The sequence below is a fragment of the Notolepis coatsorum genome (genome assembly GCF_963971535.1).
Source record: "Notolepis coatsorum genome assembly, chromosome: 13".
In the NCBI taxonomy this organism is placed as follows: Eukaryota; Metazoa; Chordata; class Actinopteri; order Aulopiformes; family Paralepididae; genus Notolepis; species Notolepis coatsorum.
In genome coordinates, this window is record NC_140177.1 from 439075 (window position 1) to 464097 (window position 25023).

General features: G+C 44.3%; 1 protein-coding gene across 2 annotated transcripts in view; it reads left to right on the forward strand.

The window, feature by feature from the left end:
* The first annotated feature begins 2359 nt into the window (after window positions 1-2359).
* Window positions 2360-25023, forward strand: part of daxx (death-domain associated protein) — a 34070-nt gene continuing 11406 nt past the window's right edge. The window contains exons 1-10 of one of the 2 annotated variants that reach the window (XM_084327547.1): window positions 2360-2483; window positions 4849-5202; window positions 8585-8974; window positions 10817-10948; window positions 11270-11386; window positions 12301-12532; window positions 17203-17357; window positions 21150-21309; window positions 21958-22047; window positions 22987-23491. In XM_084327547.1, the coding sequence (XP_084183673.1) occupies window positions 4888-5202; window positions 8585-8974; window positions 10817-10948; window positions 11270-11386; window positions 12301-12532; window positions 17203-17357; window positions 21150-21309; window positions 21958-22047; window positions 22987-23491 (2096 nt within the window). In that variant the 5' untranslated portion in view covers window positions 2360-2483; window positions 4849-4887. The remainder of the gene's footprint in view (window positions 2484-4848; window positions 5203-8584; window positions 8975-10816; window positions 10949-11269; window positions 11387-12300; window positions 12533-17202; window positions 17358-21149; window positions 21310-21957; window positions 22048-22986; window positions 23492-25023) is intronic. The other variant, XM_084327548.1, reaches the window with a different exon arrangement.

The following is a 25023-nucleotide window of genomic DNA, read 5'->3' on the forward strand; positions in this document are numbered from 1 at the left end:
TATAGATGTAGCAGTGAGTACTGTCTATCTGTATGTCATGTATGTCATATATGTCCTGATGAATTGAAATTGATTGATTGATTGATTGATTGATTGATTGATTGATTGATTGATTGAAAACTTTATTAACAGATTGCAGAATGGGTACAATACAGTACAGCTCAATACACACAATTGTTAAGGGGATGCAGACCAGAGAAAGACTTTCGTCTTGTTTACATCAGGGTCCCCCATTTTCAATTCATCAGGACATATATGACATACATGACATACAGATATTCAGTACTGCTACATCTATACATTTATGACATACCAGATTTGCAAATACAGTACTGTTTGTGATACAGAAGGAGTCAAGAAAAGGGAGTATATACATTTGACGTATAAACTGTACATTGGAGGAGGTTGGGTGGGGTTGTGTGGGGGGGGTTGGGTACATTGGGATATTGTCAACCATACTGGGTAATTTACATTGGAGGTGGTTGGGGGGGGGGGAGAAACACTGTATAAACAAGCAAAACTGTACATTGAGGGGGGGGGGGAGACACTGTACAAACAAGCAAAATTGTACATTGGACTATTGACAAAACCATACTAGGTAAATGACATTGGAGGGGGTTGGGTTAGGACATTTACAGGGGCCAGTTTTGAATTGCAGTCTCCCGTAGGTGTCCCTTGAGAGTGGTTTTGAAAGTGGGTAGTGATCCACATTCCTTTACAGCTTTGGGTAGGGCGTTCCACATTGATGTGGCATAATTGCGAAACGTGTTTAGTCCCTTATTTGAGCCGAATCTGGGTTTAACATGATTTGTGGCGCTCCCTCTGGTGTTGTGATCGTGGTATTCACTGACCTTTGGGAAGTATTTTGACATGTACATGGGTACCTTGGTCGTGTAGTGTATCTTGTAGACCAGGCCCATTGCAAGTTGCTGTACTCTGTCGTCTACTCTAAGCCATCCTAGGTTGTCAAAGTGGGCAGGGGTGAGGTGGGTTCTAGGAGTAAGGTCAAGCAGTAGTCTGACCAGTTTGTTTTGAGATGTTTGTAATTTTGTTTTTAGCGCCTTTGAGGTGCTTTGGTACCATGAGGTGCAAGCATAGTCGTAGTACCCTTGAATGAGTGCTCCTGCCAGAGTCTTCAGGGTATTCTTGTTTACCAGAGAGGAGATCCGGTACAAGAATCGAGTTCGTTGGTTGACTTTTTTTATTACACTGGATGCCATTTTGTCACAGGAGAGATTAGGGGAATGGGGGACCCTGATGTAAACAAGACGAAAGTCTTTCTCTGGTCTGCATCCCCTTAACAATTGTATTGAGCTGTACCCATTCTGCAATCTGTTAATAAACTTTTCAATCAATCAATCAATCAACCTCTACTTGTCTACTGTCTGACTGAACACAACACTCTAACTAACTTACCATGTTTAGATAATGAAGTACTCAACCTCTACTGTATTTAACTATGAGTGAACACAACACTCTAACTTACCATCTTTAGATAATGAAGTACTCAACCTCTACTGTATTTAACTATGAGTGAACACAACACTCTAACTTACCATCTTTAGATAATGAAGTACGCAACCTCTACTGTATTTAACTATGAGTGAACACAGCACTCTAACTTACCATCTTTAGATAATAAAGTATAACCTCTACTGTCTTTAACTATGAAGGAATTACAACCTTTATTTAATGGTTAATATTTTGATAAAAGGTAATTTACTATATTTGTAGTAGTGCTCAATCAATCAATCAATCAATCAATCAATCAATCATGTACCTCGGCGCAGCTGAATAACAGTAGGAGTGATCGCCTGCTGCGTCCATCACGTGTATGGTGATTAACCAAAGCGTGATTAAATTGAACCAAAGCGTGTTAATATGTGTCGAACCAAGCGGGGATCTCATGCGCATGCGCGCGCGAGTGCGGCGCTAGCACCTCGCGAGCACGCCGGTGCACGCACCTGGGCGAAGGAAAAGGGAAGGCGCATTACCGTAGTGGCGTGCGGTGACGAATGCGGAAGCATTTTTGCACTGTTCCGCTGTTAATAAGCAACACGCCGCCGGGCGGCGTTAGTTTGAAACGAACGCTCTACGGTACCAACAAGTAAACCAATGAGCGAAGGCGTTCCTCAGCAGCGTCTTACTGAAAACCAATCAGAAGCCTCGATGTTCCTAAGCCCCCGAAAGTGCGAGTTTTTTTTAAGCAGTCGTGTCTAGATCCCATAGCCCGGGAGGACGTTTCCATGCGAATTGTCGCTTTTTGACCCGGTTGAAACGCCGTAACTCATCATAATTTTAACATTAAAAGTTATTGATGAACATATCCCTTTCTTATAACCCATAACTTCAACCACTCACTCCACATAAATAAATTTGTTTTTACAAACGTCCTTCCCGGCTATAGGATCTAAACACTACAGCATTTTTTTTGTGTCACGAGCGCGCAAGTTGACTGTAGCGGTTTGACGAGCATTGTTTTGGTAAGTAGCGAATCTATTAGCGAGCTAAATACAACGTCTTAAAACCCCGCAATTCGTATAATTAAACAGGCTTAAAGCCGGTGATGTAAACGGGCAATGTGTTGTTTTATCCCCATGCGTTATTTTTGATAAAACATTTGATTGTCAATGCGACGTAACGTTAATGCTAATGTAACTAAGCTAACGTTAGCCAACAGCTAGCCACCTGCACGTCAGTGGAGCTTCTGGGAAATAATACACACTTTGAATGCTATGTAAATAAATTACACGTTCACAATAAAGAAATCGATACATAACTATGTTAAAATATGTAACGTCGATCCCTTTAATTGTGTCCAAATGAGCCAGATTTCAGTTTCCTGGTTGAAGCTATGGATCTAGGCTAACTTATAGATGATACATAAAACAACAACGAATATGCATAATAGGCTACAGGTCCGATCAATTCATTGTCATTTCACTTCTTCTACATGCTATATATAAATACAGTGTTTAAGTTATGTATTTAATAGTTATGTAGGCGTGACAGGGCCAGTGTTCTCCTCACCCCCTCCGTGGTTGATAAAAAGTCTAATAAATAGGCCAAATAAAAATGTATATTGTGGGCCTACATAGGAAATATTTAGGCTTATTTGTCCCAAGTTGTAACTTTTCTGGCTCCTTGTCAATTTAGTTGATAACCTAACTTTATTTTGCTGCCTTTTAAACTGGCTGACGAGTATTTCTCCACTATCCCTATATTATTACTGCAAAACGATAAAAGGATTAAGACATTTTCATATTCGTTTTCGGTGCATGACAGAAAGGGGTTCATCCAGACCATCTAGCTCTACGATCAGTTATTTTCATCCAGTTATATATGTTGCTGCTCTACGAGCAGTTATTTTCATCCAGTTATATTATGTTGCTGCTCTACAAGCAGTTATTTTCATTCAGTTATATTAGTTGCTGCTCTACAAGCAGTTATTTTCATTCAGTTATATTATGTGTTGCTGCTCTACAAGCAGTTATTTTCATTCAGTTATATGGTGCCAATGTGCAAACTGGGTATCTGGGGAACACTGACTTCCACCCATATTGGTTTTACATCATCATCCTATTTGGGAGGGATTTCACCCCTGATTTCTGGTACTACAATATGGTGCAATGTCACATTAGATTAGATTCAAACGTATTGTCATAATACTGCACAAGTACAGCTGTACAGTACAATGAAAATAAGTTTGGCATCCAACCAGAGTGCAAATGTAACAGTAATATATAAACAAAATATATAAATTCGTACTACTGAGTAATAGTGCTACTGCTAATCAGATGTATGTACAGAGTTGTAGTATTTAATATGTACAGTGATACAGGTATAAAGACACTGATAGTAAGTCATACTGGCCAGCAGTGTAACTAATACGAGTAGGTAAGGGATATGTACAGATATGTAAAACGGATTATATGCAGGTATGTACAGAGTGCAGACAGTCAGACACACCTCGATACATATATATATGGTAAGAATTAATATATATATGCGGTATATATACAGCATATATATATTTATATATATACGCACAGCCATTTATTTTGACATTTCTATGGTAACTTGTAGAAGATGACAGAAAGGCAGCCTTTGGTCGAGAAGAAGGGTAAAACAAATTCAGTTATCATCATATGATGTTTTCAAATTAATGAGTAATCGTGTCTAATCATGATTTCAATATCAATCAAAATAATCGTGATTATGATTTCGTCCATAATCGAGCAGCCCTACTAGCTACATGGTTATTTACTGCATCTAGGCTATACGTCAAACTGTCTGCTGTTCAGGGCCTGGATTCAACTCAAGATAAGTCTTTGAGATCAAATCTGCCTTCCATTAATCTTCTCCCTCGTCATCTTTCATTATGGCAGCTTTATTTTACTGGCTAAGAGCTGGATTCTAGTGATTTACTTGACTTTGAATTCTGATTATCTTGTAGACATTATACCTACACAGGTTGAGTTTGTACTCGGCTTATCTTATATATAACATTATTTATAACAGTGAACGTGAGATAATCCAACAAGCGAGCTAGCTGGCTGCTGTCATTGCTAACCGCTAATGCTAGCGTTCTGAAAATTATAAATGTTGATGAGTCATCCTGCAGACGGGGGCGCGTACTCATTCAGCATCCAATGAAATGCTTTCTAGAATGACATTTACAGCACATTGTAACTAAGCTGCACTCAGCCTCTTTAACAACATTTTATAAATGTTCAATGTTAGCTTGCTAGCTAACACGGTAAATATGTGGAATCAAATAGCATGATGAGGACTTTAAAGTCCTTCAATGTCTCCGATTTAGTTTTGTTCCCCGTCAATTTGTCTCAGATAACGAGCAGGACCACCCCCCCACCCCCCCCCTACCAGATGGCCGTTGCCTCCGTTTCCATGGTAGAGAGCATTGTGATCCTGGATGACGATGAAGAGGATAGTCTCCAGCCCTCTTCCTCCTCCGCCACATCCTCGTCTCAGCGTCCGGCCAATTCCGTCAGGCCGACCAAGACCCCGGAGCGCGCCCCGCAGCGCGCCCCGCAGCGCACCCCGCAGCTCGCCCCGCAGCGCACCCCGCAGCTCACCCTGCGGCGCACCCCCACCCCCACCCACATCACCCGGTCGCCTTTTGCCACGACAAAGAAGGACAGCCGCATACTGCAGGCAGAAAATCAGAGGCTGTTCACTGAGGTGAGATGACGCAACGGATGCCACGAGGTTCAGTATTACATACAGTACACATAGTATAAAAACATGGCAGAGAGCTGAATGCTCAATGTATTAGGAAGAGTTTCAATAACAACATGGCAGAGTGCTGAATGCTCCATGTATTACCAAGAGTTACAATAACAACATGGCAGAGAGTTGAATGCTCCATGTATTAGCAGGGCTCTACAGTGCGACCAAATTGCTCGCATATGCCCCTAAAAATATGTGTGCGAACCGTAAAACTAAATTACGCGCATGGTGTGCGAGTACAGATTACAGCCTCTCGTCTTTTTTTTCTCCGCCGTGAGAAATGTTAAAAAACTACAAGTCCCACATTGCACTCAAGCCAACGGTCCAATCACAGTAGAGTGACGTGACTGGTTTCAAGAGAAAGAAAGCAAATGACCAATCGGAAGCTCTCATTTGGCTTGTTTACTTCCTGAAACGCCACCATTGCGATATGCGAGAGTTTCCCGAGACATGTAACTTCTAGTCTTACCAATAGCAATGATATTTTAGAACACCTAGATTTAGCGATAACAATAGTAATATAACGTTAATGCAACAAAACGAATGCCTTGCTTTGTTAATCATAACGTTGATGCAGTAGCGTATGCCGTTGTGTTGACTGTAACGGACATGATAACAACATAACACTGTGTACACATTAAAATTGCGATAATCGATTCTAACATTTTCAAATCGATGCAGTTGAATTTCCCCCTTAGGATCGATGCATTGTTACACCCCTACACCAAAGTCACTGGCCCACTGTGTATCTGTGTGTACAGCTAACTTGGCTAGCGTTATGAACAGCAGAGGTGGGCAATAGGGTCCAGCTGCAGCGCCGGACGGCCGGAGTGCAAGCGGTGTGACGTAATTGGCAGACTCGACTCGACTGTCAATCAATGGTCTACCTGACACGCAAACTCATAAACAATGTTTCTGTACTGGAGGTGTACAGTATTTCAATAGGCAACCCTGAAAGGATTATTTCTCTAGAAGAGCAACACAGCCAAAACATAGGCATTGTATGCATAAAAGGGGCAAAAGCTAAAGTTAAGTGACTGTTACTTTTGTAGCAGTAGTTTGATTTGATAGTTTATTTGATAGGGACAGCACATGTTAATGAACATCAAGTACAAAATACAAAATGTAAACATGCAGGGTTGTAGCAAGAGCTAATTTACACACATGCACGCACAGTACAAATATACATTTATTTTTGAAAAAAAAAAACTTTTACTTGAAATATTTTCACTGTGCTCCTAAATATTTTTGGGTGCTCCTAAATTTCTTTGTGTGCTCCTAACTTTTTTCATTTAGGAGCACCTGTGCCCCTAGTGAAAAAGGTTAGCGTAGAGCCCTGATTAGGAAGAGTTACAATAACAACATGGTAGAAGCTGAATGCTCCATGTATTACCAAGAGTTACAATAACAACATGGCAGAGTGCTGAATGCTCCATGTATTACCAAGAGTTACAATAACAACATGGTAGAAGCTGAATGCTCCATGTATTACCAAGAGTTACAATAACAACATGGCAGAGTGCTGAATGCTCCATGTATTACCAAGAGTTACAATAACAACATGGTAGAAGCTGAATGCTCCATGTATTACCAAGAGTTACAATAACAACATGGCAGAAGCTGAATGCTCCATGTATTACCAAGAGTTTCAATAACAACATGGCAGAGCGCTGAATGCTCCATGTATTACCAAGAGTTTCAATAACAACATGGTAGAAGCTGAATGCTCCATGTATTAGGAAGAGTTACAATAACAACATGGTAGAAGTTGAATGCTCCATGTATTACCAAGAGTTTCAATAACAACATGGCAGAGAGCTGAATGCTCCATGTATTAGGACGAGTTACAATAACAACATGGCAGAAGCTGAATGCTCCATGTATTACCAAGAGTTTCAATAACAACATGGCAGAGAGCTGAATGCTCCATGTATTACCAAGAGTTTCAATAACAACATGGTAGAAGCTGAATGCTCCATGTATTACCAAGAGTTTCAATAACAACATGGCAGAGTGCTGAATGCTCCATGTATTACCAAGAGTTACAATAACAACATGGCAGAGAGGGCGGCTAGGTGGTGTAGTGGTCTAAGGCACTCGCCACCAGTGTGGAGACGCTAGGATTCGCGTGTTCGAATCCAGCTCTCCACATTGTTTTTCAGTTTGGCTGGTCGTCCGCAGTAATACACATTGGCCGTATTACGGGGAGGGAAAAAACTGAAGGGTGGGGATCGAACGTTGTGAACAAGCGACTCCTACAAGTCGGTTGGTGCGCCTGCGCAGTAGAATCAGGAAGTGTCGGGGGCAGCGTGAGCCTCCCACGCGTTACTCCTCGACACTGAGAGGTCGAGCTGCGCAGGTGAAAAGATGCGACTGCTGTTACCTCAAGTACCGGAGGGGACTTGTGCTATGTATGACTTAGTCCACATTGCAGCCGGCTTGTGGGAGGCAAGAAACAGCGTTCGTGACAGGGGAGGGTTGAATTGGATGATACGAAATTGGGATGGGAGAAAATATAGAAAAAATGGGAGAAAAAGTGGATAAAAAAAAAAAAAAAACATGGCAGAGAGCTGAATGCTCCATGTATTACCAAGAGTTTCAATAACAACATGGCAGAAGCTGAATGCTCCATGTATTAGGAAGAGTTACAATAACAACATGGTAGAAGCTGAATGCGCCATGTATTACCAAGAGTTACAATAACAACATGGCAGAGAGCTGAATGCTCCATGTATTACCAAGAGTTTCAATAACAACATGGCAGAGCGCTGAATGCTCCATGTATTACCAAGCGTTTCAATAACAACATGGCAAAGAGCTGAATGCTCCATGTATTACCAAGAGTTACAATAACAACATGGCAGAAGCTGAATGCTCCATGTATTACCAAGCGTTTCAATAACAACATGGCAAAGAGCTGAATGCTCCATGTATTACCAAGAGTTACAATAACAACATGGTAGAAGCTGAATGCTCCATGTATTACCAAGAGTTACAATAACAACATGGCAGAAGCTGAATGCTCCATGTATTACCAAGAGTTTCAATAACAACATGGCAGAGCGCTGAATGCTCCATGAATGCTCTCTCTCCCTCTTTCTCTCCATTGCTCTCTCTCTTTCTCCCTCTCTCTGTGGTTCTCCCTTTCTCTCTCTCCCTCTCACTGTGGCCCTCTCTCCCTCTCTTTCTCTCTCTCTCCGTTGCTCTCTTTCTCTCTCTCACGTGGCCCTCTCTCTCTCCGTGGCTCTCTCTCCCTCTCTTTCTCTCTCTCACCGTGGCTCCCTCCCCCCCCTCTCTCTCCCTCTCCCTCTCTCTCTCCTCCCCCCCCCCCCAGTTCGTGGAGTACTGCACGGCCATGACCCAGGACGTCCCGGAGGTCTTGATCTTCCTCCACGCCAAGCACACCAAGGCCTGCCCGGAGTACCTCTCCTCGGTGGAGTTCCGGAACACCCTGGGCAGCTGCCTGACGCGCGCCCAGGCCAGCCGCTCCAAGACCTTCGTGTACATCAACGAGCTGTGCACCGTGCTGAAGCAGCACTCGGCCAAGAGGAGGCAGCTCGTCAGCTCCCGGAGCTCCGCCCCCTTGCCCTCCAGCTCCACCCCCTTCAAGGAGAAGGAGGCGGTGAAGGAGGAGGTGGACGACGCGCAGCCCTCCACCTCAGGGCTGCAGGAGGAGAGGGAGGATGAGGAGGGGAGGAAAACCAAGAGGGCGTCCAGGAAACAGGTCAGTAGGGGGCGCTGCAGGTTCTACTGGACCACCTTGAGATTAGATTAAATTAGGGATGTTCGATATTGGCTTTTTTACCGATACCGATATTGTCCAACTCTTAATTTCCGATACCGATATCAACCGATATCGGCGATATCAACCGATATCAACCGATACCGATATATGCAGGGTTCCCCCCCCCCCAAAAAAAACGGAATAATTTCAGGTAATTAACATTACATATCTCTTGTTGTGGAATTAAAACAACATTTTGCATACTTTTGACAATAAATAAAATCAGAATTCGTTCTTACTTGCTTGCCTGGGTAAATAAAGGTTAAATAAATGTAAAAAAAAAAATGAATACCGATAATTTCCGATATCACATTTTAATGCCAATATCGGCCGATAATGTCTGACATCCCTAGATTAAATGTATCTACTGCTTACTGTATGTGTTTCTGTCTTACTGTCTTCATATCTACTTTATCTACTGCTTACATCTGTCTTACTGTATTACCTGCTTTCATTATTACTTAGATCCAACCTTTAGATTAGATTCAAATGTATTGTCATCATGCAGCACAAGTACAGTACAATGAAAATAAGTTTGGCATCCAACCAGAGTGCAAATGTAACAGTAAAGTGCAACTCGTCTTGGCTAGCTCCCCATAGAGGGGGTGGGAGGGGTTCTCGTCTTGGCTAGCTCCACATAGAGGGGGTGGGAGGGGTTCTCATCTTGGCTAGCTCCCCATAGAGGGGGTGGGAGGGTTTCTCGTCTTGGCTAGCTCCCCATAGAGGGGGTGGGAGGGGTTCTCATCTGGGCTAGCTCCCCATAGAGGGGGTGGGAGGGGTTCTCATCTGGGCTAGCTCACCATAGAGGGGGTGGGAGGGGTTCTCATCTCGGCTAGCTCCCCATAGAGGGGGTGGGAGGGGTTCTCATCTTGGCTAGCTCCCCATAGAGGGGGTGGGAGGGGTTCTCGTCTTGGCTAGCTCCCCATAGAGGGGGTGGGAGGGGTTCTCATCTCGGCTAGCTCCCCATAGAGGGGGTGGGAGGGGTTCTCATCTTGGCTAGCTCCCCATAGAGGGGGTGGGAGGGGTTCTCATCTGGGCTAGCTCCCCATAGAGGGGGTGGGAGGGGTTCTCATCTTGGTTAGCTCCCCATAGAGGGGGTGGGAGGGGTTCTCATCTGGGCTAGCTCCCCATAGAGGGGGTGGGAGGGGTTCTCATCTTGGCTAGCTCCCCATAGAGGGGGTGGGAGGGGTTCTCATCTGGGCTAGCTCCCCATAGAGGGGGTGGGAGGGGTTCTCATCTTGGCTAGCTCCCCATAGAGGGGGTGGGAGGGGTTCTCATCTTGGCTAGCTCCTCCTAGAGGGGGTGGGAGGGGTTCTCATCTTGGCTAGCTCCCCATAGAGGGGGTGGGAGGGGTTCTCGTCTTGGCTAGCTCCTCATAGAAGGGGTGGGAGCGGTTCTCATCTTGGCTAGCTCCCCATAGAGGGGGTGGGAGCGGTTCTCGTCTTGGCTAGCTCCCACCCCTTCTACGAGGAGCTAGCCAAGATGAGAACCTTTAGATTAGATTCAAATGTATTGTCATCATGCAGCACAAGTACAGTACAATGAAAATAAGTTTGGCATCCAACCAGAGTGCAAATGTAACAGTAAAGTGCAACTCGTCTTGGCTAGCTCCCCATAGAGGGGGTGGGAGGGGTTCTCATCTTGGCTAGCTCCTCATAGAGGGGGTGGGAGGGATCACTCCCGATGGTGTATCCCTGGGAACAGGCTTGACGCTCCTCCTCCTCCTCCTCCTCCTCCTCCTCCTCCTCCTCCTCCTCCTCCTCCTCCTCCTCCTCCTCTCAGATTGCGTACCTGGAGAACCTGCTCAAGTTATACAACGAGGAGATCCGCCGCCTGCAGGGGAAGGACCTGGACCTGGACGACATGGAGGGGGAGGACTCTGTGTACATCCAGGAGCACCGGCTGAAGCGCAAGGTGGAGACACGCACACCATGACACACACACACACCATGACACACACACACCGTGACACACACACACCATGACACACCATGACACACACACACACACACACGTGACACACACCATGACACACACACCATGACACACACACCATGACACACACACACGCACCATGACACACACACACCATGACACACACACACCAATATCTGATAAGTGAATGACGTCATATTGGAACCCGATACCAATTTTGGATCGAATTGGTCCCATCTGTGTGTGGAGGCCTCAGCCCTGGTGCTCCTCTCACTCGTCTTCCTCTCCTCTCTCTCCCAGATGATGAAGATCTATGATAAACTGTGTGAGCTGAAGGGCGTCGAACCAAAATGTGGCCGAGTCATCGAACAGAGGATCACCTACACCAGCACCCGCTACCCTGAGATCAACAAGAAGGTAACCCTAACCCTACACCAGCACCCGCTACCCTGAGATCAACAAGAAGGTAACCCTAACCCTACACCAGCACCCGCTTCCCTGTGGTGGGGAGGGAGGATACAGGGGGGGGGAAGAGGTGTGAACAGGTGAGGGGAGAGGATACAGGGGGAGGGGGAGGTGTGAACAGGTGAGGGGAGAGGATACAGGGGGAGGTGTGAACAGGTGAGAGGAGAGGATACAGGGAGGGGGAGGTGTGAACGGGTGAGGGGAGAGGATACAGAGGGAGGGGGAGGTGTGATCAGGTGAGGCGAGAGGATACAGAGGGAGGGAGGGGGAGGTGTGAACAGGTGAGGAGAGGATACAGAGGGAGGGGGAGGTGTGATCAGGTGAGGGGAGAGGATACAGGGGGAGGGGGAGGTGTGATCAGGTGAGGAGAGGATACAGAGGGAGGGGGAGGTGTGATCAGGTGAGGGGAGAGGATACAGAGGGAGGGGGAGGTGTGAACAGGTGAGGGGAGAGGATACAGAGGGAGGGGGAGGTGTGAACAGGTGAGGGGAGAGGATACAGAGGGAGGGGGAGGTGTGAACAGGTGAGGGGAGAGGATCCAGAGGGAGGGGGAGGTGTGAACAGGTGAGGGGAGAGGATCCAGAGGGAGGGGGAGGTGTGAACAGGTGAGGGGAGAGGATCCAGAGGGAGGGGGAGGTGTGAACAGGTGAGGGGAGAGGATCCAGAGGGAGGGGGAGGTGTGAACAGGTGAGGGGAGAGGATATAGAGGAGGGAGGGGGAGGTGTGAACAGGTGAGGGGAGAGGATATAGGGGGAGGGGGAGGTGTGAACAGGTGAGGGGAGAGGATACAGAGGCGGGAGGGGGAGGTGTGAACAGAGAGCCTCGGATGAAACGTCCACGTCTCTCTCCTCTCCGCTCCTCTCCAGATCGAGCGTCACATCAACAAGCCGGACGTGAGGCTGAACCCTCCGGACTACGCGGACCTGCTCCAGCAGGTGCAGCAGGCCAACGAGCGCCACAAACTGTGTCTGAACAAAGGGAAGGTGGCCCAGCTCGCCTCGGAGGCCTTCAGGGAGACCGGCAACCGTCTGCAGGAGCGCCGGCAGCTGGACGTGGCGTACAACTTCGGCTCTCACCTCACAGAGGCCTGCAAGACCGGTAACGCTGTTCTCATACGCCCAGGCCATAACCTATATTATAACCATAAGGCTGTCGATCGATTAAATTAATATTAATCTGATTAATTGTCCATAGTTGACTCGCGATTAATTGCAAATTAATCGCATATTTTGTATCTGTTCTACATCTGCCTTAAACGGATCTTTTTCAAGTTTTAATATTCTTATCAACATGAGAGTCAACAAATGCTTGCTTTATGTCTAATATCACTCTATAAGGCCAGCTTCTCATAACAAGGTTTAACTGTGCGTTAGGTTGTTTGTAGAGCTAAATCTATATTTTATATTATTGCTATGTGTCCATTGTCATTGTCAATTGACAGTATGAACCTTCCTTTCAATATGCCATAAAGAAATAATTTTTTCACCAATACGTTCCCATTTTATAGCGTTGTGAATATGAACTATATACCGCAATGTTCTAGGCTAATTCCTGCAAAGCTATTTATAAGGCGCTAAGCTAATAACGTTAAATCGATTGGCGTTTCGGCCCTACACAAGCTAGAGTTAAAAATCAAAATGCATATGATCGATATCATGTTCCACCATGAATGCATGAAAGGGGGAAGTCGTTTCTGATTATTGAATGATTACGAATAACGGCATTCGTTATTGCAGCATCATACGCTGACCAGAGGCTTGGCTATGACAACAAGGCCCGATCAGGCTGTAATTGACGTGAAATCGCTCTTACCTGTGGCCGGTTGGATTCCAAAAAGTAATTCCCAGTTATCGATCGCCATCTGGTAGATCGATATGTCCATTGGCTGATGCTATATTCCTTTCCTGCATACTGAATTCGGCGTCGCAATAAGTATTCCATGCGATCTGGTGACGCTATAGCTTCAGGCTAACAGAAAAAGTAGCCCAGAATGGAAAAAAAGCTACATCCGGTCTAAAACAGAGAGTACTCCATTCTCGAGACAGCGCCACTACCAGGATCTGGCCGGTAATGCACTTTGTCGAATCCCAAGAGTAGGGTATATCTGCAGTGCCGCTCTGTGTCATTGAGTAGGATATTAAAATGGAATAAAAGCAAAAACGAGTTTAACATGTATATATACGTGTTTGGCCCTTTAACACATTCCCCTCCGGGGGTTATGCCCATCTAATGCCTCTCTCTGCCAGCGCTGTAAGCCTATGGAGATGTTTACCTTCTTTGCAGGGCTATAACTTTTTTAATTCTATTGCTATATTGACATTACTATGGCCCATTCAACATCGATTATCTATCGTTCAGGATGTGGGAACGTTATACCTTTTCATTCATACAAAAATACCTTCTAGAATATAAGTGTTTTTATTGTTTTCTGCAGTAATTCCTAGAACGTGAGATATAGGCCTAAACGCATTATCGATTGGCGTTTCTTCCCTATACACGCTATATTAAAAAAATCAAATGTATATGATCGGTAGGGATGCACCGAAAGTTTTCGGCCGAAAATGGCAAAAAATTGCCTTTTCGGCTTTCGGCCGAAAGAGTTTTTTCACCGAAAATATATCACCGAAACAGAAACAACCTAACAACCTCGCGTGTTGTTGTGATGATGTCGCGCTGTCGGGAGTCGCGCTGTTTCTATGTAAACTCTATGTAAATAAATGCGTCTTTAACATGCTTTTATATCCTTATTTACTATATGCCCGTCGCGGTTAATCACCGAGTGATCTAATATGCATATTATTCAGAGCGAGAGGTGGGGGGGGGAGATTGTGTTTCTCACATTGACGCTGTCTGTCTGTCGCGCGTCTACTGTGCCAAAGTCCAGAGAGCACATTCAGCTGGGGACTAGAAAGGTGCGCTCAGTAGAGCACAGATGTCCGCTGCGGCAGCCAGAGAAAAGATGGAATTAATGTACTGTATGCATTCAGAAGTGCTGAATAAATGTTTTATGGACCCATAATAGTGATTATTTATTATTTAAGTTAAGTTTTGCCATAATCATATATTTTTCCATAATCATAATGTTCCACAACATTGGTAAAAAAAATAATTCTATTCTATGAATCATTTTCGGCCTTTCGGCTTTCGGTTTTCGGCCAACTGTTTTCTATTTTCGGTATCGGTTTCGGCCAAGAATTTCCCATTCGGTGCATCCCTATTGATCGGTATACGTTATGCTTCATCATGCGTGAAGGAAAGGGGGGGGGGGGGGGGGGTCGTTTATAATTCCCTGATCATCAGTAAATGCTTTATGTAAGTTGGGTGATATATTGATCAGATCGGTTTGCTCACAAGGAAACTGACAATCGGGTTGAAAATAACGTTATATTACTCTTATCGTGGGTCAATGAGACAGGCGGTGAAATATCCCAAGTACACGACGCCGATCGCCTAGGTCCATTTCCGGTTTGTATGTCGCAATAAACGCCGAAATCATATCGATTATTAAGTTTAGAAAGCGATCCATTATGTACATAATGTCTGTCGGGAGTCCCGCAACTATATGTGACAGCCGGATGATTTTCATCGACGCACATCGGCCACATCCTGTAGGCGAGTGTAACTCGCCCGACCATCCACCAGGCGGCGGTATTGAGCCGTCGTTGCCGTCACCTATAGGGTCCACCTATAGGGTCCAGCTGCAGGTAGTATGTTCATTTTAATTATGGATGCTCGGGCCTGTAACGAATTAGGAAGGCTCGACCATCTATCCAGGTCCTGATGTATTTATTATTATGTGCATGTGAAGTTAAATTTAGTTGTCTAATTCAGTGTGGGAAAGATCTCTATGCCTAAGTACTTAAATTGTTCAACTATGGGGATGTCAGCCGGTAGTTGCACCACTTTGGCCAACTCATTAACACATTGTGCGCCAAAAACGGCGTAAATCGTTATTGCTGTAAGCCGTTTTTTAAATCAATATTTAATTTTTTCGCCATGGCATTCATAATTCATCCAGCCAACCTCCGGTGCTGCAGCGGGACCCTGAATGAGAGTGCAACGCCTCAATACCGCCGCCTGGTGGATGGTCGGGCGAGTTACACTCTCAAAACCGGAAGTTGTGATCGGTGCGTCGAGGAAATCCTCCGGCAGTAATCTCTTGTTACGTAGGTCCAGACAAACACTGGCCTCCATAACGCAATAATCAATATGATTTCGGCATTTATTGCGCCATACAAACCGGAAATGGATCTAGGAGATCGGCGTCAAATAAGTGGGATCTTTTACCTCCAGTATCATCGGCGAACGGTAAGAGGACAGTAACGTTATTTTCAACCCGATTGTGCATTTCTTTGTTTGCAAACAGTCTGATCAATATATCAACTCATACTAAATAAAGCCGTTAGTGACGATCAAGGAATTATAAACGGCCCTCCCCCCTTTCCTTCACGCATGATGAAGCATAATGTATACCGATCATATACATTTGAATTTTTTAATATAGCGTGTATAGGAAAGAAACGCCATCGATAATCTATATATGCGTCTGGGCCTATAACTCACGTTCTAGGAAAACGTTAAAAACTTATTTATATTCTAGAATGTATTTTTGTATGAATGTATGAATGAAAAAGTAAAACGTTCCCACATCCTGAACGATAGATAATCGATGTTGAATGGGCCATAGTAATGTCAATATAGCAATACAATTTAAAAAGTTATAGCCCTGCAAAGAAGGTAAACATCTCTATAGGCTTTCAACGGTGGCAGACTGGGTACTTTGATGGGTACAATGGCTGGCAATCAATGTGTTAACAGGTAGACAAGCTGATTTGGGCCAATTAATCTTGAAGCCCGATAATTTACCAAAGTCATCAATTATATTAAGTAACTTTGAGGCTGATTGGGAGGGATCTTCCATGAAAATTAATAAGTCATCCGCATATAGAGCAATTTTGTGTGGTGTCTCATTGATTGTTATAGGGGCGATTTCTTCTGATTGTCTAATAAATTGGGCTAATGGTTCGAGGGAAAGCGCGATTAGTCCGGGGCTCAGAGGACAACCCTGTCTGGAAGATTTAGACACCGGGAAGAGTGTGGAGCATAATTTGTCATTATCATTCATTGCTGACAGTGAGGCATAGAGAACCTTAATCATGTGTATAAATTCCTTTCCAAGTCCCATGGCCTCCAGTACCGTCCAAAGATATGACCATTCTAGTCTATCGAATGGCTTTTATCCAGGGGTCTGCCAGAGCAAAAAGAAATTGCCGCAATTTACTGGCCCACATGATATCTAAATGTAATATTTATATTGGATATGTATTAGGGCTGAGCCCAAACGTCCGGACCTCCGTTCGTTACGTTGGCATTCGAATTCTAATTTTTTTTTTTATAAAATAAAGATTTATTTTTTTATATATATATTTTATGTGTCTATTCATTCTGTTTAAACCAATGGGGTTTTTCTTCACAGTTGCAGATAGAGATTAGGCTACACTAATATTATAGTATTAAAACTGATGAGTTATATTCATTAAAAAAATGTTTTTAATCAGATTAATCACTTTATTCAAATTGAGGATTTAGTTTCAGGATATTTATAATAAAAAAGAAACTGACAAGTTCGAAGCCCAAAAACAGGCTTCGGGGACGGCCCTAATATGTATACACAGCTGTGTTGTGTTTGTGTGTGCTTGTGTTACCTGGTTGACAACACCACCCCAGTTTGCCCTCAGGGATGAATAACGCCCCCCCCCCCCCCACAGCTCCAGACCCTGCGCTTGCAGACCCCTCCCTCCTCAGCAAGCTCCGGTCCAACAGGGAGGTGGCCCTGACGAGCCTGGATGAGGTCATCACCAAGTACGCCTACAAACAGGATGACATGGAGGAGGAGGAGAGGGTGAAGAAGCTGAAGAAAAAGGTAGGAGGGGGAGGAGGAGGAGGAGGATAATGGAAGTGCAATAGTAATATACAATGTACAGGAGATTAAACTGGGTAGGAAATTACTGTGAGTAATTACTGAGTAACTGTTAATCAGATGTATGTACTAGGGCTGACCTTCAAATTTTTATTTGGCATTCAAAGCTTCGGGGCCGAGATTCGATTTTAATTTGAGCTTTGAGATAAAAAATATATATATATATATATCACCTGGTTTGATTCTCAAGCATCTGTATCCTGGAGAACATTAGAAGAAAACATAGTGGCACCACAGAGACTGCAGGATGTAGTATACACCAACTTATCAATTAAGCAATGCAACTTGAAATTTGGCCCTCTTATTACACATGTGATCCGGATATGGCGTGACACACAGAACAAATTTACTAACCTACACAAATGGCATAGCCATTCTTCCATATTTAATAACAATGCACTCCTTATTGCACAACGACCTATCAGATTTCCCAAATGGGAAAAGAAGGACATACATACTTTGGGAGATATCTTCAATGACCGGGGTTTCTGTAGCTATCAAGATATACATAACAAATTTAACCTCACCAGCTCCACATATTATTTCTATCTACAGTTATTAGCAACTTTGAAGGCTCATGGAGTCCCATTAAAGATACCACTTGAGCACCACAGATATCACATTCTTTTATGAAAAGGAGACATCGAGAGGTTTCGTCTCTGACTTTTATCGTCACTTACTTACGTCTTCGTATGAAGTCCTTCCCCTAGACTCAGTTTGGAGGAAGGATATACCAGACTTGGAAGTAGATTTTGATTGGGCTGAAGTCTGGGCAAACGTTCGGCTATCGTCACGCAACCCGGATCATCAACAGATTAAACTTAATTTTATTCATAGGACTTACCTGACTCCTATACGACTGAACCGAATGGGGCTTAAACAAGACTCTCGATGTTCCTTATGTTTAAACGGTGATAGTGGTACATTTATGCATATGTATTGGGAATGCCTTCCTGTTAAGATATTTTGGGAAGAAATAACCACGCTATTATCAGAATTTTATTTCTGACGATACCTGTACTGCCTTCTGTATTGTTGCTGAATAATGTCTCTCAGTTATCACACTTTGTACATGTAAAGAGGCTAGTCTTGTCCGGTCTTACGGCTGCCAAAAAGCTAATAGCATCACGCTGGATTCAACCGGATAAAATGTGCCGGAGGGTATGGATTCTTACCTATCTTGATGTGATTTATTTAGAGATATCTACTGCTCGAATCCTAGGTGTTAATGAAGCCAGCATAGCAATCTGGTCAGTTGTGGTGGAGAGGATAAAGCATTATATGAACTTTTAATCCTTGGTGTCAAATGGTATAATGGATGCTATCCAAGAGGGGGTCCTGGGGGGGGGGGGGGGGGGGGGGGGGGAGAGCGAGCAAGAACATAGTATAAATTATGTATTGTATTGTATTGTATTGTTTTTTTTTTTTATCCACTTTTTCTCCCATTTTTCTATTTTTCTCCCATCCCAATTTCGTATCATCCAATTCAACCCTCCCCTGTCACGAACGCTGTTTCTTGCCTCCCACAAGCCGGCTGCAATGTGGACTAAGTCATACATAGCACAAGTCCCCTCCGGTACTTGAGGTAACAGCAGTCGCATCTTTTCACCTGCGCAGCTCGATCTCTCAGTGTCGAGGAGTAACGCGTGGGAGGCTCACGCTGCCCCCGACACTTCCTGATTCTACTGCGCAGGCGCACCAACCGACTTGCAGGAGTCGCTTGTTCACAACGTTCGATCCCCACCCTTCAGTTTTCCCTCCCCGTAATACGGCCAATGTGTATTACTGCGGACGACCAGCTAAACTGAAAACAATGTGGAGAGCTGGATTCGAACACGCGAATCCTAGCGTCTCCACACTGGTGGCGAGTGCCTTGCCCACTACACCACCTAGCCGCCCGTATTGTATTGTATTGTTATTAATCTATTTTGATTTAAAAACTGGGCTGTCATTATTGTTAGTATTATATCGGTAATAGTCCTGTGATTTATAGTGGATTTATACTGTTAATGTGTGTATGTAATGTCAAAAATAAAAATAAAAAAACATTTGTTCAAAAAAATATATATATATATATTTATTTTTAATTATGTTGTGGGACTTGTACAGCACTTTGTTCAACTTTGTTGTTTTTAAATGTGCTCTATAAATAAAGTGGATTGTATTAATTAATTTAATTAATAATGAGTCGGGCGGCTGCTCTCCGTTACACAGCCAACAACATTACATTACATAATTATGTTGCAACCTTCATCTATAAAGCAAACAATTATATAAATATTTATGTGGTAGTTAATAGAGACAAAGGCAGAATTCGACTTAATCTTTTATTAAGACATGTTTTTATATGGGTCGGGAAGACACAAAAAAAAATACTATAGAGAATTGTCAGTGCTGTACAGTTTAAACCTTTTTAAATCTTAGACAGACTAAACACTTTGCTTTCATGAAATATTGTAAGCCGTCATTTGAGGCTTTATAAAAGCAGCACAATGAACACATCTGTCAGTGCCGAGTCCGACCTCATCTTAAATAACAAACAGCATTGCTTGTTGTAGTTAACAAAGAGAGGCAGAGTTGATTTTGCAGGGGGCGGGGGGGGGGGGGGGATTTATTACGGTATTATAATTTGTTTATATATTTTTATATCTTCAAATTTTATTTCCCCATTCGAATCCCATGCCCATCGAACGAAGCTTCGAAGTATTTAAAGGGGAACTCCACTTTTTTTGGAAATTAGCTTATTTAACATCTTCCCTGGAGTTAGACAAGAAGATACATACCTTTTTTGTCTCTGTGCGTGCATTTTAGCTTTGGGAATAGACGCTCCGTTAGCATAGCTTAGCTTCATCACTGGAAGTGAGGCAGGACAGTAGCCTTACAGTGCCTTACAGTGTATTGCAAGGTCTGACATTGACCAAACTTGATATGCATGACCTTGGTGGGCTCTAGGTCAACTCCTGAAAAGGGGGTCAATGTCAGACTTTGCAATCAAAAGTTAGGGGGCTAATAACCCTTGCCATAATTTCAGTGCGCCCCCTAACTTTTGATTGCAAGGTCTGACATTGACCCCCTTTTCAGGAGTTGACCTAGAGCCCACCAAGGTCATGCATATCAAGTTTGGTCAATAAGCTATGCTAACGGAGCGTCTATTCCCAAAGCTAAAATGCACGCACAGAGACAAAAAAGGTATGTATCTTCTTGTCTAACTCCAGGGAAGATGTTAAATAAGCTAATTTCCAAAAAAAGTGGAGTTCCCCTTTAAGACAGCCCTAGTATGTACAGAGTTGTAGTATTAATATGTACAGTGATACAGGTATAAAGACACTATGGTAGTAAGTCATGCTGGCCAGCAGCGTAACTAGTAAGAGTAGGTAAGGGATATGTACAGATATAAAGTATCTACGGATATGTAAAAAGCATTTTATGCAGGAATGTACAGACAGGATATATACAGTATATATATGGTAAGAATAAATATATATATTTGTGTATATATGGTATATGCAGCATTACTGTACATTACAGTTATATGGGTTATATGGTATATTCAGACAGATATGGATATATCTATATAATTTACTCAAAAAGCGCTTCACCCGTCTCTCAATTGACCCGCCTCAAGTTGCTGCCCTCAGACAAACGAGGTCAGAGGGAAGCAACACTTGTGATGGGAGGTTCAAGAAAAGAGGGCGCGGTTTGAGAGGTCAATTCACTTAATTATTTTCTTTTTAGGGTCAGAAATTGGAAGAGAAGGAGGCGGATGAAACGAAAGAGGAGAATGGAGAGGTGAAGGAGGACCCAGATGACGAGGAGGAGGACGATGAAGATGACGTGTCCTCAGACCCAGACATAGAGGAGGAGATGGAGGCCAGCACAAAGCAGGCTGGTCCAGGTGTGTTCTCTTCCCCTCACAGGTTCTCCTCAATTGACTCATTATGCCAATTCCCCCGTGTGTGTCATGGTCCTGGTCACTGTGCTACCCTCTTGATGGTCTGGGCAGTGTGTAGACTACCACATGTCTCCTCTGTCGGTCTGGGGAGGGTGTAGACTAACACATGTCTCCTCTGTCGGTCTGGGGAGGGTGTAGACTACCACATGTCTCCTCTGTCGGTCTGGGGAGTGTGTAGACTACCACATGTCTCCTCTTGATGGTCTGGGGAGTGTGTAGACTACCACATGTCTCCTCTGTCGGTCTGGGGAGGGTGTAGACTAACACATGTCTCCTCTGTCGGTCTGGGGAGGGTGTAGACTACCACATGTCTCCTCTGTCGCACATGGTGAGCGCAGTTGTACTTTGTCGACTGCCGATGTCGCCACGCCTCGTCCAGCAGCCGTTTGCTCGCTATTTCCGTAATAAAGTTGTTAAGTTGTCGAATTCCCTAATAAAAATGTAAATAAAACAAAAGACCAGTGGGGTAATAAAGGTGTTGGTTGTAAAAGTTCGGGAGCGGTCTTGGTACACGTCTCTACTCCATGATGCCAGCTCCGCCCCACCATTTTCCGTGGGATGTTTATAAACTTTGTACTGTATGACTATAAGACTTCAGGCTATGGAACCGTTGTGTTGTCCAGCTCCTACCTCTCATCTGGAACCCAAAAACACAGAATCTGGCGACAAGTCAACACAAAAGTAAGAAAATATATCGAATGTTGAATTAATAGCGTGTTTTGCTTTACATCGTCTAAGTGTGATTGATACCGCAACTGGGATTGTTCCAAAGCAAATAAGTCAACACGTGAATGCAGCGTGACGTGAATGCATAGGGGAATAGGAGCGAGTGTTTTAATGCAACTGATTTTTACGCAAATGCAAATACATTAGAATCGTCGTCATTTAGAAATGAGATCGCATATGTCTATGAATCGAGATTGAGTTTTATTTTTTATTTTAATTATTAATCGTGCAGCCCTAATCCAAACGATGTTATTTAGCTCAATAACAATTATTATACACTGGTCAGGAAATCTGCTGGGGTGGGAATCGCCAGAAGCCTCACGATACTTAAGTCACGATACGATAGTATTGCGATTTATTACCTTTTTTCAACTGCAAAGTAAAACTGTCAACATGTTTTATCTAATAAAATAAAGTTTTCAGTCTGTTCATCTCACTTTAATCATTTTTATTGCAGCAAATGGGATTTTCTCAAGCAGACAGATGTCAACACTGTAATCTGTGTTGCATGTGTTGCATGTACCTGACAAACTGAACTGTTTGTATTACAGTCATATTCCAACTTAACTGAATGCACGCATGTGTGGACTACTGTACTATTACAGGTATTGAAATGAACAATGCAACTTCCTTATACAAAAAAAAAGGTCAAGAAATTATAATAATAATTTGTATAATAAAATATCGATACTTGGCATCCTTGTATCGATACAGTATCGCCACGCAAAGTATCGCGATACTATACTGTATCGATATATTTTCCCCCACCACTAGTAGTCAATTATAGAACCTACGGTTTGAGTTTGCCATCATTGTCAAGTTGAAACCATTTGTGTGTGTGCATTTGAGAGGGATTGTATTAAAATACGGTGTAATATTTTCCTCTGTCTTTAGATGATGACGAGGAAGATGAGGGCAATGAGGTAGAGCAAGTGAGTGAAAGTGCAAATGAGGATGGAGGAGGTGGAGAGGAAGACAACACTGTGAAGGAGGACGAGGAGGACGACACAAAAAAGACTGTCACAAATGGACTCATTCCTGTTTGCAATGGGGAAAAGTCCACAATGTCTAATAGCCCCTCCTCTACTGACAGCCCTAGCCAATCGGAGGCTGTGGAACTCGATAAGGGTACGGAGTCGCCCAATAGCAACCTCACGGGAGAAGGTGAAGCTGTGGCTTCCTCCAATCACGTGTCAGTCAGGGACACCTGCAAGAGCTCTCAGGCCAATCGGGTTCTTTCAACCCCGTCACCGGATCTGATCATAACCACAGAGGACTCTAGCACAGAGACATTCAAGGGGAGCTCGGCCAATGGCAGCAGCCTCAGGGCTACCAGGAAGAGGAAGAGGAAGCTGGAGGAAGTTGAATCGAACGACATCAAGCACACCATCAGCAGGAGGTAGGACAGTAGGGGAGGAGCTAGTCTCAAGTAGCCAAACCTCTCCACACTATGTTAGCGCTGTGTGTAGCCAGACCTCTCTCTCCACACTATGTTAGTGCTGTGTGTAGCCAGACCTCTCTCTCCACACTATGTTAGCGCTGTGCGTAGCCAGACCTCTCTCCATACTATGTTAGCGCTGTGCGTAGCCAGACCTCTCTCTCCACACTATGTTAGCGCTGTGCGTAGCCAGACCTCTCTCTCCACACTATGTTAGAGCTGTGCGTAGCCAGACCTCTCTCTCCACACTATGTTAGCGCTGTGCGTAGCCAGACCTCTCTCTCCACACTATGTTAGCGCTGTGCGTAGCCAGACCTCTCTCTCCACACTATGTTAGCGCTGTGCGTAGCCAGACCTCTCTCTCCACACTATGTTAGCGCTGTGCGTAGCCAGACCTCTCTCTCCACTATGTTAGTGCTGTGTAGCCAGACCTCTCTCTCCACACTATGTTAGCGCTGTGCGTAGCCAGACCTCTCTCTCCACTATGTTAGCGCTGTGTGTAGCCAGACCTCTCTCTCCACACTATGTTAGCGCTGTGCGTAGCCAGACCTCTCTCTCCACACTATGTTAGCGCTGTGCGTAGCCAGACCTCTCTCTCCACTATGTTAGTGCTGTGTAGCCAGACCTCTCTCTCCACACTATGTTAGCGCTGTGCGTAGCCAGACCTCTCTCTCCACTATGTTAGCGCTGTGTGTAGCCAGACCTCTCTCTCCACACTATGTTAGCGCTGTGCGTAGCCAGACCTCTCTCTCCACACTATTTTAGCGCTGTGCGTAGCCAGACCTCTCTCTACTATGTTAGCGCTGTGTGTAGCCAGACCTCTCTCTCCACACTATGTTAGCGCTGTGCGTAGCCAGACATCTCTCTCCACACTATGTTAGCGCTGTGCGTAGCCAGACATCTCTCTCCACACTATGTTAGCGCTGTGCGTAGCCAGACATCTCTCTCCACACTATGTTAGCGCTGTGCGTAGCCAGACCTCTCTCTACTATGTTAGCGCTGTGTGTAGCCAGACCTCTCTCTCCACACTATGTTAGCGCTGTGTGTAGCCAGACCTCTCTCTCCACACTATGTTAGCACTGTGTGTAGCCAGACCTCTCTCTCCACACTATGTTAGCGCTGTGCGTAGCCAGACCTCTCTCCACACTATGTTAGCGCTGTGCGTAGCCAGACCTCTCTCCACACTATGTTAGCGCTGTGTGTAGCCAGACCTCTCTCTCCACACTATGTTAGCGCTGTGTGTAGCCAGACCTCTCTCCACACTATGTTAGCGCTGTGCGTAGCCAGACCTCTCTCCACACTAGTGGTCTGCAAGGGCCTTGAAAGTAAGCCCGTGCCCAGCCCGACCCCATGACGTTCAGGCCCTGCCCGACAATAAGCCCGACTGTAATGCAACATTTGAAGCCCTAGCCCGAATGAAAACCAGATTTTTTATTTATTTATTTAGACTTAAATTTTTTCTAATTTCTTTAATTTGTTTTAAATATTCAAAA